General features: G+C 37.9%; 1 protein-coding gene across 1 annotated transcript; it reads right to left on the minus strand.

Annotated features, from left to right (window-relative positions):
- Positions 1-379: 379 nt before the first annotated feature.
- On the minus strand, positions 380-1,313 carry LOC129033145 (olfactory receptor 2M4-like). Its single transcript, XM_054481212.1, is given in 2 exon segments — positions 380-896; positions 898-1,313. Coding segments are annotated over 2 exon segments (933 nt in total).
- Positions 1,314-13,434: the final 12,121 nt, after the last annotated feature.

A 13,434-nucleotide genomic window follows, 5' to 3' on the forward strand; every position in this document is an offset into this window, starting at 1 on the left:
TAATAAGTAAGTAATTTGTGAACAAAGAAGCATCTCTCCAAAAACAGAGGATCAACTCCAACCTTTGCTTTTTGATACAGCTAAGACACTTCAGACTTATACCTGGCTTCAAAAGTAAGCATCCTAAAATCAAGTACCACCCATGTGTGACACCTAATAATATAATTGTCATTCACAGGGATTAAGCCACTTATACTAACATCCAAATCTAGCTTAGTATACAAACGATGTATATGTAATAATATACTAAATAGATAATTTTGAAAAGTGGAAAATATTAATACAAATTACCAGAAATAGAAATAGAATAATTTAAGAGATTCCAGTTTTTTGGAATGAGTGTTGACCACAGTAGGCACTCACAAAGATTTTGATAAGGTCATATTAACTTTCTTTTCTTCAGTACCTTCTGTAGTGCCCTGAAGACTTCTTTGTTGCGGAGGCTGTAAATGAGAGGGTTCAGCATAGGGGTGAGAATAGTGTAGAAGGCCGACACCATCTTGTCCTGGTCTGGCATATGTTTAGAAGCTGGTCTCATGTACATGAACATAGCAGCACCGTAGTAGAGTCCGACCACAGACAGGTGGGAGGAGCAGGTAGTGAAGGCCTTGCGACGACTTTCCCCAGAGCCCATGTGGATGACGGTTCAAAGGACACGGGAATAGGAAAGTATGATAACTGAAACTGGAAAGATTAGCATTACCACACAACAAATGAAAAGTAGTCTTTCAAATGCAGATGTTTCTGTGCAGGATAGAGGTAAAAGGGCAGCAACATCACAGAAAAAGTGATGAATTTCCAGAGAGCTGCAGTAAGAAAATGACAGGACAGCTGCAAGCACTATAATCCCATCAAGGGACCCCAAGGTCCAGGAAGCAACAGTCATGAAGACACAGTTTTGGATTCATGAGGATGGTGTACTGAAGAGGGTGACATATAGCCACATAGCGGTCATAAGCCATGACAGCCAACAAGAAACTTTCAGCTCCAAGCAGGGACACATAGAAGAATATCTGAGTTCCACAACCTGCCAGAGAGATAGATTTCTTCCCAGACAAGTAGCTGAAGATCATCTTGGGTAGAGTGGTGCAGATGAGCATGAGGTCCATGAGGGACAGTTGACTGAGGAGGAAGTACATGGGGGTGTGGAGCTGTTTCTCTATGTAGATGAGGAGAACCATGGCAATATTTTCCATGAAGGCCAATGAGAAGATGCCCAGGACCAGAGAAAAAAGGAAGGTATGGGTGGGGCTGTGATTGAAGATTCCCAGCAGGATGAAGATGGAGTTGAAGGTCTGGTTTTCCCACACCATCCTGGATAATTTGCCTTATCTGAGAATTCCAGAGAAGGTACAAGCTTATTTATCAATTCAGTTTTCAAATACATACTGTGACATACTCTACTGGGCAGTTTATATGCATGCATAAGGCCTTCTCACCAACCTTCAGTTACCTTCCTTTAGTCATGGTAAATTGTGTGGATTAGTCCATTGCTTTTACAATTATTTCCTCATCCAACTTTCACAGAGTATACATGGAGTACATTTGGACATTTACTTTACAGACAAGAATGCTGAAGTGTATAGGAGCTTCCCTACTTACCCACATGTACAGTCAATAGAAAACCTAGGAGAAAAATCATTGTATGCCTTTATTGCTAAATTTTAGGATCATACCTCATAAAAGAAAATTCCTTACAGAATTTTTTCTCCTTCTCTCCTAATATTTCTCCAGGTTAGTAGTCTGGTTAACAACAGAATTCCTGTTCGCATGTTTTTTTCTCTACCATCCTACCTGCAGCCCAGTGAAGAATTATATGAGATCAATGACATTACTCCTTGGGGACACCTGTACACTTTAATTCAGAGAAGGGTATATAGTACTCTATGTTTTAACTTTTCTATCTCAGACCAAGTTGTGAAGTCTTGTCTTACTTAATCAAAACACCTATTAAAATATTTTTCTAAGGAAGAATAAATCGTCCACTTATCTTCTGAGGATAACTTTTTTTCTTCCAATTCTGTGTGGAAAAGAAGCTGCATTTTTTTGTTTGTTTATTTGCTTGTTTTGTTTCTATTTTTAATTTTATTAAGTTGATACATTAAAGTTGTAAATATCTATGGGGGCACATTTTGACATTTCAAAACATATATTTTGCATAATTATCAAATCAGGGTATTTAGTGTGACCATCACCTCATGCATTTATCATTTTTTTGTAGTGAGGACATTCAAAAACCTTTGTATTTTTGAAAAAATTGATTTCTTCTTTTCACAATAAAGTGTTATAAATCAAATCAGATAAACATCTAGGGACAAAAGAAAACCCTTCTGTGGTCTTTAAAAGCTTCACTGCAATGTGCTACTTTGGAGACTTACGGGGCATGTTCTACCACAGCGAGTAAAGGCTCAACTGTATGAAATATGTGGCTCATCTTGTTCCGGTTTTCAGAGGGAATGCTTCCAGGTTTTGCTCATTCAGTATGATATTGGCTATGAGTTTGTCATAAATAGCTCTTATTAATTTGATGTATGTTCCATCAATACCTAGTTTATTGAGGGTTTTTTTTTTGTTTTTGTTTTTGTTTTTTTGTTTGTTTTTTTTTTTTTGAGGCAGAGTCTTGCTCTGTTGTCAGGCTGGAGTGCAATGGTGCGATCTTGGCTCAATGCAAACTCTGCCTCCTGGTTTCAAGCAATATTCCCACCTCAGCCTCCCAAGTAGCTGAGATTACAGGCACCCGCCACTACACCTGGCTAATTTTTGTATTTTAGTAGAGATAGGGTTACACCATGTTGGTCAGGCTCGTCTCAAACTCCTGACCTCAGGTGATCCGCCCACCTCAGCCTCCCAAAGTGCTGGGATTACAGGCATGAGCCACCGTGCCTGGCTATTGAGAGTTTTTAACATGAAGCGATGTTGAATTTTATCTAAGGCCTTTTCTGTGTCTATTGAGATAATCATGTGGTTGTCGTCATTAGTTGTGTATGTGATTAATTATGTTTATTGTTTAATGTATGTTGAACCAGGGATGAAGCTGACTTGATCGTGGTAGGTAATATTTTTGATGTGCTGCTGGATTTGGTTTGCTAGTATTTTACTGAGAATTTTTGCCTCGATATTTACCAGGGATATTGGCCTGAAGTGTTCCCTTTTTGTTGTGTCTCTGCCAGGTCTTGGTATCAGGATGATGCTGGCCTCATAAATGAGTTAGGAAGAAGTCCCTCTTTTTCAACTGTTTGGAATAGTTTCAGAAGAATGGTACCAGCTCCTCTTTGTACCTCTGATAGAGGTACAGATGGTTGTGAATCCATCTGGTCCTGGGCATTTTTTGGTTGGTAGGCCATTTAGTACTGCCTCAATTTCAGAACTTGTTACTGATCTATTCAAGGATTCAATTTCTTCCTGATTTAGTCTTAGGAAGGTGTATGTGTCCATGAATTTATCCATGTTTTCTAGATTTTCTAGTTTTTTGTGTAGAGGTGTCAATAGTATTCTCAGATGGTAGTTTGTATTTCTATGGGGTCAGTGGTGATATCCCCTTTATCATTTTTTATTGGGTCTATCTGATTATTCTCTCTTTTCTTCTTTATTAGCCTAGCCAGCAGTCTATTTCATTATTTTTTTTTCAAAAAATCAACTCTTTGATTCATTAATTTTTTTCAAGGCTTTTTTTTGTGTCTTTATCTCCTTCAGTTTCACTTGATCTTAGTTATTTCTTGTCTTCTGCTAGCCTTTGGATTTGTTTGCTCATGCTTCCCTAGTTCTTTTAGTTGTGATGTTAGAGTGTCAGTTTGAGATCTTTCTTACTTTCTGATATGGGCATTTAGTGCTATAAGTTTCCCTCTTAACACTGCTTTAGCTGCATCCCAGAGATTTTGCTACATTGTCTCTTTGTTCTCATTGGTTTCAAATAACTCCTTGATTTCTGTCTCAATTTAATTATTTATCCAGGAGTCATTTGGGAGTAGGTTGTTCAATTTCTATGTAGTTGTGTGGTTTTGAGTGAGTTTCTTGGTCTTGAGTTCTAATTTGATTATGCTTTGGTCTGAGAGACTGTTTGGTATGATTTCAGCTCTTTTGCATTTGTTGAGGAGTGCTTTATTACCAATTATGTAATCTATTTTAGAGTAAGTGCTATGTGGGTGCTATGTGGCACTGATAAAAATGTATATTATGTTACTTTGTACTGGAGAGTTCTGTAGATACCCTCTCTCACCACTCCTATTCAACATAGTATTGGAAGTTATGGTTGGGGCATTCAGGCAAGAGAGAAACAAAGGGTATTCAAATAGGAAGAGAGGAAGTCAAATTGTCTCTGTTTGCAGATGACAATCCTATGCCTAGAAAACCCCATTGTCTCAGCCCAAAAGTTCTTTAAGCTGACAAGCAACTTCAATAACGTCTCAGGATACAAAATCAATGTCCAAAAATTACAAGCATTCCTATACACCAACAATAGACAAGCAGAGAGCCAACTCATGAATGAACTTCCATTTACAATTGCTACAAAGAGAATAAAATACCTAGGAACACAGCTAACAAGGGATGTGAAGGGCCCCTTCAAAGAGAACTGCAAACCACTGCTCAAGGAAATAAGAGAAGACACTAGCAAATGGAAAAATATTCCATGCTAATGGATGGGAAGAATCAATATCATGAAAATAGCTATACTGCTCAACGTATGCCCTTTAATGCTATGCCCATCAAACTACCATGGACATTTTTCATAGAATTAGAAAAAACTACTTTAAAATTCCTATGGAACCAAAAAGAAGCCCATGTAGCCAAGTCAATCCTAAACAAAAAGAACAAAGCTGGAGGTATCACACTACCCGACGTCAAACCTTACTACAAGGCTACAGTAACCAAAACAGCATGGTACTGGTACCAAAACAGACACATAGACCAATAGAACAGAATAGATATCTCAGAAATAAGACCTGACATCTACAACCATCTGATCTTTGACAACCTGACAAAAACAAGCAATGGGGACAGGACTCCCTATTTAGTAAATGGTGCTGGGAAAACTGGCTAGCCATACGTAGAAAACTGAAATTGGACCTTTATTTTACATCTTATATAGAAATAAGCTCAAGATAGATTAAAGACTTAAATGTAAAATTCCAAACCATAAAAACCCTAGAAGAAAATCTAGGCAATACGATTCAGGAAATAGGCATGGGCAAAGATTTTATCATAAAATCACCTAAAGCAATTGCAATAAGAGCTAAAATTGAAAAATAGAGTCTAATTAAACTAAAGGGCTTCTGCACAGCAGAATAAACTATCATCAGAGCAAACAGGCAACCTGTTTTTCTCCCTGTAGAAAGGGAGAAAAATTTTGGAATCTACCAATATGACAAAGGTCTAATAGCTAGGATTTACAAGGAACTTACATTTATAAGAAAAAACAACCCCATCGAAAAGTAGGCAAAGGACATGAACAGACACGTCTCAAAGAAGACATATATGTGCCCAACATACCTATAAAAAAAAAAACCCAACATCACTGATCATTAGAGAAATGCCCATCAAAACCACAATGAGATACCATCTCATAAAGAAAATGTGGCACATATACAACATGGAAAACTATGCAGCCATAAAAAGGAAGGAGATCATGTACTTTGCAGGGACATGAATGAAGGTGTTTTAGTTTGCTAAGAATAATTCATCAGAGCAAACAGGCAACCTATAGAATGGGAACTGAAAACAAAACACTGCATGTTCTCACTCATAGGTGGGAACTGAACAGTTGAAAAATATGGACACAGCGGTGGGGGAACAACACACCCTGGGGCCTGTTAAGGGGGTTGAGGGGACAGAGAGCATCAGGACTAATACTTAATGCATGTGAGGCTTAATACCTAGGTGACGGGTTGATAGGTGCAGCAAACCACCATGGCACACATTTACCTATGTAACAAACCTGCATGTTCTGCACATGTATCCTGGAACCTGAAATACAAATTAAAAAAAAAAAAAAAAAGAAATATTTGACTCAGCCTAGTTCAAGATGGGCAGAACTCAGGATGTAGTTGTGTGGAGCAGGGAGCACTGCAAGAAACACATCTGGAGAAATATGAAGAATCAGAGTATTTAAATACATTTCAATTTTGTTTCTAATTAAGCAAATATCAAAGAGGAAATTTATGTTGTGGACTAAAGATGTGAAGTGAAGTAAAATGATTTTGTGTTAAGAAAATATCTTGGACATTGCACATTTGATGCTTTGAATCAGTTAAATCTGAAGCCTGAAGATCATGGAGCAAACACCTTTATCCAAGGGAGCCAGAGTAAACCCCAGGCAATAACAGTGGAAGAAGAAGATGGTGGAAATGAAATCAACCATCAGGTCTTTGTAAAAAGCTCTCAATTATTATCTCTAGCCCCTCCCCTGCCTTTTTTTCAAACATGGCTCTAAAATATCATATTGTAAAACAGTACCCTGGAGTCCCAAATTAATTATATCCCAAATAAAACTCAATCCAAAGCTAGTCCTGCTGTTATTTCTGCCTGATATACATAACTGCCACCAAATTTTTTTTGAATTTCCAGATTTCAAAGCTTGAAATGATGAAATGTCTTTGTTGTTATTTTCTACCACTATTTTTCAAAATTTATTTAGCTTTATAGAAACATCAACATTTTTGCATACTCATATAATTTTTTTGATACTATTTATTTTCTAAGGATTATTTACCATTGCGAGTGTTTATCCTTGCTGTTTATTTTTTATTCCATTAAGAAATACTAAGCAGGTAGTAGTTTTCAAATTTATTCTGTGGAATTCAATGAAATTATAAAGAAATCCAATTATCTCCTCTTTTTTCTTGGACACATCCATGACTCATCCCATAAGTAGCCATATAGCAAGCTATATATTCAAATTTGTACATCAAACCAAGTATTATACACCCTTAAGGCCAGAGCAGATTCTGTTACATCTTAATGGTATGTGGCATATGCCTATCACAACACTTTATTTATAAAGTGAAAACTAGTTTGAAATCCTTTTGCTGCTAACACCTTCCCCAGGAAATGTTCTGTTTATATCTTGGTACTCTAAATGAACTTCTGCTGATTATAATTAATGGTAAAATCCCTTTTAAAGCAGGAAAACTAAATAACAGAGACTCTTTTACTTATGTTCATGACACACAAAAAGTAACATGGCTTTATTTTATCTTAACTAAATTAAACTGTTACGTCAATATTCCAAAATAAAATTTACATTATCCATTTTAACATTTAGAAATAGAAGAATGTGATAAATAACAAGATATAGCAAATGTTGAACCAGAGAATAACTCCTCAACTGGTGACACATTCATTCATTTGTATGATTAGTATGTTCTAGGTACTTCTTTTATTTTAATCCTGCATAGATGTAGAGGGAATCCAAATTTCCTACAAGAATATGTAAAAATATTGATGTCTCTCTAAATGAATACAAAATCTAGCCTCATTTTGAAGGTAATCAACATAAAGAAGGAACAGTACCTTTCTTTGCTCTTTCGTTTTAAGAATAGAATTGGGTTACAATGTCACATGAAATTGTAAAATCCTCACATTGCTAGAACTATTTTGATTCTTCCATATGATTTTATGTCAATTATTAATGAAAAATGGAGAAGAATGAGGAAGATGATAGAAGGCACTTGACTAAGTGAGAGGAAGAATTAAGTGTCTGGAAGAGAGGTGAAGACATATGAGGAAAATAAGTGCTAAAATTAGAGCTAAAATAGAAATAAAAAGAAAAATAAAATTAAGAGGGCCTGAAGCGATAAGAAATTTTGGAATATTAATGGAGATCAGAGAAGGAGAAACAACATAAACTATGAAGAGATCTAAGTGGGCACAAAGTCTTTGGAAAGAAGCTCAACCCCACTGAGTCCAGCTTTTCCCTAGACCTTGTGATTTTTACCAACCTGAAGATTTCCAACCACATATTGTAGCATATTCAATGTGTCCAGATTTCAAGAATGTCTCACACACTGTGGAATTTAACTAAATCAGATTTTATTAAATTTTTCTTTACTTTGTCTTTATAATATTGATTGTCAGAATTTTATGAATTAGTATATTTCATGAAAAATTAAGAACACAAATAAGAAAACTGGGTACTTTGTGGGAGTGAATCACTTCCCCAATAATTTCTAAACTAAAAATTTACACTGGGTTACGTATGTAGAAAATTTTTAAGTCCAAATTTTCATGTATGTTTTAAGCAGTAGATAGACACCACTTGGTATATGATTGTTTTTGTAAATTCATTTTGAGGTGCAGATCTACCAGGTAGAAGATATTTATGTTTCTCATAAAGGCTTCAATAAATATTCAATAAATTAAAATAACTTAACCATTAAGAATACTATGTCTCTCTTTCTTCTTTTCCTTCATTTTTAGTATGAAACAGAAAGAGAGTCCAGGATTGCAGGAGAAATGATGACATTTCCAGGATACTCCACAATTAGGTAGTTGTGAAGAACTACCTAATTTTAATAATCAGGTTGAGGAAGGCTTACACTTGTGTAATTCTGTATAGTGTTCCAAAAACTTTTTAATGCACATGAACTCATGATTTTCCTCAACAAACTCATATAAGGTCAGCATAAGACATAATGGAATTTTTTTTTTGAAGAGTGTTATATGTCTTACTCACAGGTGGTGATCAAGGGGAAAATTCGCCAAATCAATTCTGGGTTCTTTATACTCTGGAATATAATAATCACTGTCTGAGCTGCATCACAACCTTTTCTTCTTTCTCTTCTAGAAAAGATTCAAAAGCAGCAACTCCAGTAGTCCAAATGACCCACTTGTCCGAAGGCCTATTCACCCCACAGCATCACGGACCTTAAATTCTATACCTCCACAAAATGTTCAATCCCTTGACATCAACTATAGATGGCATGCCTTCTTTCAGAATTTCTCCTAGGAAACAAAATCCATGTGGACCCCAAGGCTCTAGTTACTTTTTGCCAATACTGTCATTCTTTACTTGCTATAAAGTCATAAATGGCTGCCTACTTTTCTTTAGGAAGTAAATTGTGTTAATGATAAACTTAAATATTTACAGATTATTAAAATGCGATTAAAATTAAAACGGAATATTTATTACAAAGTAAATGAAATCTGTCAACCTGCCTTCTTAATTGTGTTAACATTTTTAACTTATTTCTAGTATATCGTATCAAATACTTAAGCTGGGCCGGGCGCAGTGGTTCATGCCTGTAATCCCAGCACTTTGGAAGGCCGAGGCAGACAGATCACAAGGTCAGGAGATGGAGACCATCCTGGCTAACACGGTGAAACCCCATCTCTACTTAAAATACAAAAAAAAAATTAGCCGGGCTTGGTGGCACGTGCCTATAGTTCCAGCTTCTCAGGAGGCTGAGGCAGGAGAATTGCTTGAACCCGGGAGGTGGAGGTTGCAGTGAACCGAGATCGCGCCACTGTACTCCAGCCTGGTGACAGAGTGAGACTCCATCAAAAACAAAAACAAAAACAAAAACAAACAAAAAAAACCACCAAATGCTTACGCTGATATAAATGTAAGTAAGCTCTTAGATGCCTAAACATATGCAAGCATGTGATTAACAATTTAAAGGGGCACTAAAGACTTGTACGTGGCCTATATCTTTAAGATGTATCCTTTGCATTTTCCAGTAAATTCACTGGACTAATTCAAAACAAGTCTACATTTGGTCTTGCTTCTCTCCACTCTCAAAAGCTTTCATTTGTCTGCAGCAATGATGTTTTTTTAAAGTTTAATTTAAGTTCTGGGATACGTGTGCAGAACATGCAGGTTTGTTACATGTGCCATGGTAGTTTGCTGCACACATCAACCCATCATCTAGATTTTTTTTTAATTTATTTATTTTTATCTATTATTATTATTTTTTTGAGATGGAGTCTCGCTCTGTTGCCAGGCTGGAGTGGAGTGGCACGATCTCGGCTCACTGCAACCTCTGCCTCCCGGGTTCAAGCGATTCCCCTGCCTCAGCCTCCCGAGTAGCTAGGATTACAGATGCATGCCACCATGCTCGGCTAATTTATTTTATTTATTTATTTATTTATTTTTTTTTGGTATTTTAGTAGAGATCGGATTTCACCATGTTGGCCAGGATGGTCTTGATCTCCTGACCTTGTGATCCAGCCTCCCAAATTGCTGGGATTACAGGTGTGAGCCACCACGCCTGGCTATCATCTAGGTTTTAAGCCTTGCATGCAACTCCTGGGGAAGGCATGAGTTGAACAGGTGATGAGTAGCCAGCTTTCAATGTGGATCTCCAGAATTCTGGCAGGACAAGACTCTATGATTCTCACAGATACTTGAGCTGCAAGGAGAGCTACTTAGAGAGATGACAGGGGCAGGACTCCATCCTGTGTAAAACCCAGACAGTTTGGCATTGAAGTGACTGCAGTGGATCACAGCCAGGGATGCCCATCCCCCAAGGCTCACCAGGCTCTTCTATAAGGCTTTGGGTGACTGTCAGAACTGGACAGAGCAGATTGGTCTTGCCTGTGGGACAGGGCCAGTCTAATCTGAAGGCTCTTCATCTGCCAGCCTCTTCTGGGTCCCCAGCCTGGCCATGCCTGCTTGCAGCACAGCTTTGGATGCCCAACGTATGTGCTTCCTGGGGGCTTTCATCATCACCACTTTGCCACAGACTGCTCCTGTCAGAGAGCTCCTGCGGACTGGCCCTACAGACATGCACCAGCTGACCTATAGCTCCCCCAGCTGAAGCCTTCCACTACTGCTTTGCTGGGACACGCCCACTGCTTTCTAAGGGAGTTCATCTCCCATCCCTTGCAGGCACAGGTATGCATGTACTCCCTGCCACCTCACTCTACCAGCATGAGTGTACCCTGCCTCCCAGTATTCACAGATGCACAGACAGCCTGTTGCACCCCTACCACTAACACATCTGTGTGCACTGATGCTAGCAACCCCCACCACTGCCAGAGGCCCACCACCACTTATCTGCCACAAAAGCCACTGTGAAAGTGTGCACAGACACCACTGCCCTGCTCCTGCTGGTTCCCTAGCTCTGAAGATGCACAGTTACCGCACTGCACCTCTGTCATGACAATCAGAGCAAGTGCAAGTCTGAATACCACAGCCTCACCCCCACTATGCCAAAACCAGCATAAGCACGTACAGGAGCACCACCACCCTGCTTCTGCTGATATCCTGCCCCAGTTGATGTTCATGCCTCCCACTGCACTACCAAAAATGCTGGTACATGCGAGCAAGAACCAATCCCAATGCTACCACCCTGACTAAGTGCTTTGGCCAGCATGCACCATTGGAGTGCTGTGCCAGTGGACAAGAAGCACCTAAGTCCCTCCAGTGCAGTAGGTTTCTAACATCAAAAGGCCAGAGATCAAAGCTAGGGCCCAGCTCCAGACCCCCAGAGTTAGAACACACAGCCCAAAGGTACTCCGTTGAAACTTGGCCCCTAAAAGCTTCCAGAAACAAAGCCATATCATTGAACCCACCATGTACCACAATCAAACTCCCAAGGACATCAAAGAAGACCAAAGCAAAGAAAAAAAAAAAAAAACACCATCCAAAGGACAGCAACTTCAAAGATTAAGGGAACATGAGCCCAACCAGACTGGAAAAACAAACAAACAAACAAAAAACAGTATAAGAACTCTGGCAACTAAAAAATGCCAGAGTGTCTTCTTGTCACAAAATGACTGCATTAACACCCTAGCTATGGTTCTTAAGCATGTTGAAATGGCTGAAATGACAGACATAAAATATGGATAGGAATGGAGACCATTGAGATTCAGGAGAAAATCAACACCCAATTCAAAGAATCTAAGGAACACAATACAATGATATAGGAATGAAAAGATGAAGTGGTAATTTTAAGAAAGAGCAAATTGATCTGATAGAGGTATAAAACTCACTCCCAGAATTTCATGATACAATCTCAAGTATTAACTGCAGAACTGATGAAGCTGAGGAAAGAATCTCAGAGTGCAAAAACTGGTTGACAAAAATAAAGAAAAAATAATAAAAAATAGTGAACAAAACCTCTGTGAAATATAGTATTATGTAAAGAGATCAAATCCACAAATCATTGACATTCATGAAAAAGAGGGAGAGAAAGCAAGCAACTGGAAAAAATATTTAATAATGTCATCTATATAAATTTCCCCAATCATACTAGAGAGGCCAATATTCAAAATTTAGGATATTCAGAGAACCCCTGCATGATACTATACAAGATGACCATCCTCAAGACATATAGTTATCATATTCTCCAAATTCAAAATGAAATAAAAAATGTTAAAGGCAGCCAGACAGAAGGGGTAGGTCACCTACAAAGGGAACTCCATAAGGCTAACAGAAGACCTCTCGGCAAAAACCTTATCAGCCAGAAAAGTTTGGGGCCTATATTTGGTATACATAAAGAAAAGGAATTCCCAGCAAGAATTTCATATCCAGCCAAACTAAGCTGCATACATGAAGAAAATAAGAGTCATTTCAGACAAGCAAACACTAAGAAAATTTGTTACCATGAGACCTGTCTTACAAGAAATCATTAAAGGACTGCTAAATATGGAAATGAAAGACCATGAAAATGCACACAAGCACATAGACCGCTGAAACTATAAAGCAACTACACAATCAAGTCTGCATAATAACAAGTTAACAATGTGATGACAGGATCAAATCTGCAGATATCAATATTAACTTTGAATGTAAATAAGCTAAGTGCCCCAATTTAAAGACACAAAGTGTTAAGTTGGATAAAGAAGTAAAACCCAATGTATGCTGTCTTCAAGAGAAACATCACTTAATGGCACCCACAGGCTCAAAATAAAGGAATGGAGAAAAGTCTACCAAACAAACAGAAAAAAAGAGGAGAGCCTGGGATCTGTACTCAACCCTTGGCCTAATATACCTAACACACATCTACAGAACTCTGTAACCAAAAAAACACAGTATATACATTATTCTCATCTGCACATGTTTATCTACATCCCTTCATATGTCTCTAACTACTGTTAGTGGGGAACATCTACTTCAATTTCAGACAAAACAGTCTATAAACCAAGAAAGATAAAAAAACACAAAGAAGTGCGTTACATAATGATGAAGGGTTTAATTCAACAAGAGGACCTATCTATGTTAAATATTACACAATCAATACAGGAGTACACAGATTCATAAAACAAATAGTTAGAGACATATGAAGAGATGTAGATGAACATACAATGATACTGGGAGACATCGACTCCCCACTGACAGTATTCAAGCCAGGAAATCAACAAAGATATCTGGGATCTGAACTCAATACTTGGCCAAATAGACCTAACACACATCTTCAGAACTCTCCAGCCAAAGAAACATAATATACATTCCTCTCATCTGCACATGACACATACTTTAAAACTTGACGACATAAT

This window comes from Pongo pygmaeus, chromosome 1 (assembly GCF_028885625.2).
Source record: "Pongo pygmaeus isolate AG05252 chromosome 1, NHGRI_mPonPyg2-v2.0_pri, whole genome shotgun sequence".
Lineage (NCBI taxonomy): Eukaryota > Metazoa > Chordata > Mammalia > Primates > Hominidae > Pongo > Pongo pygmaeus.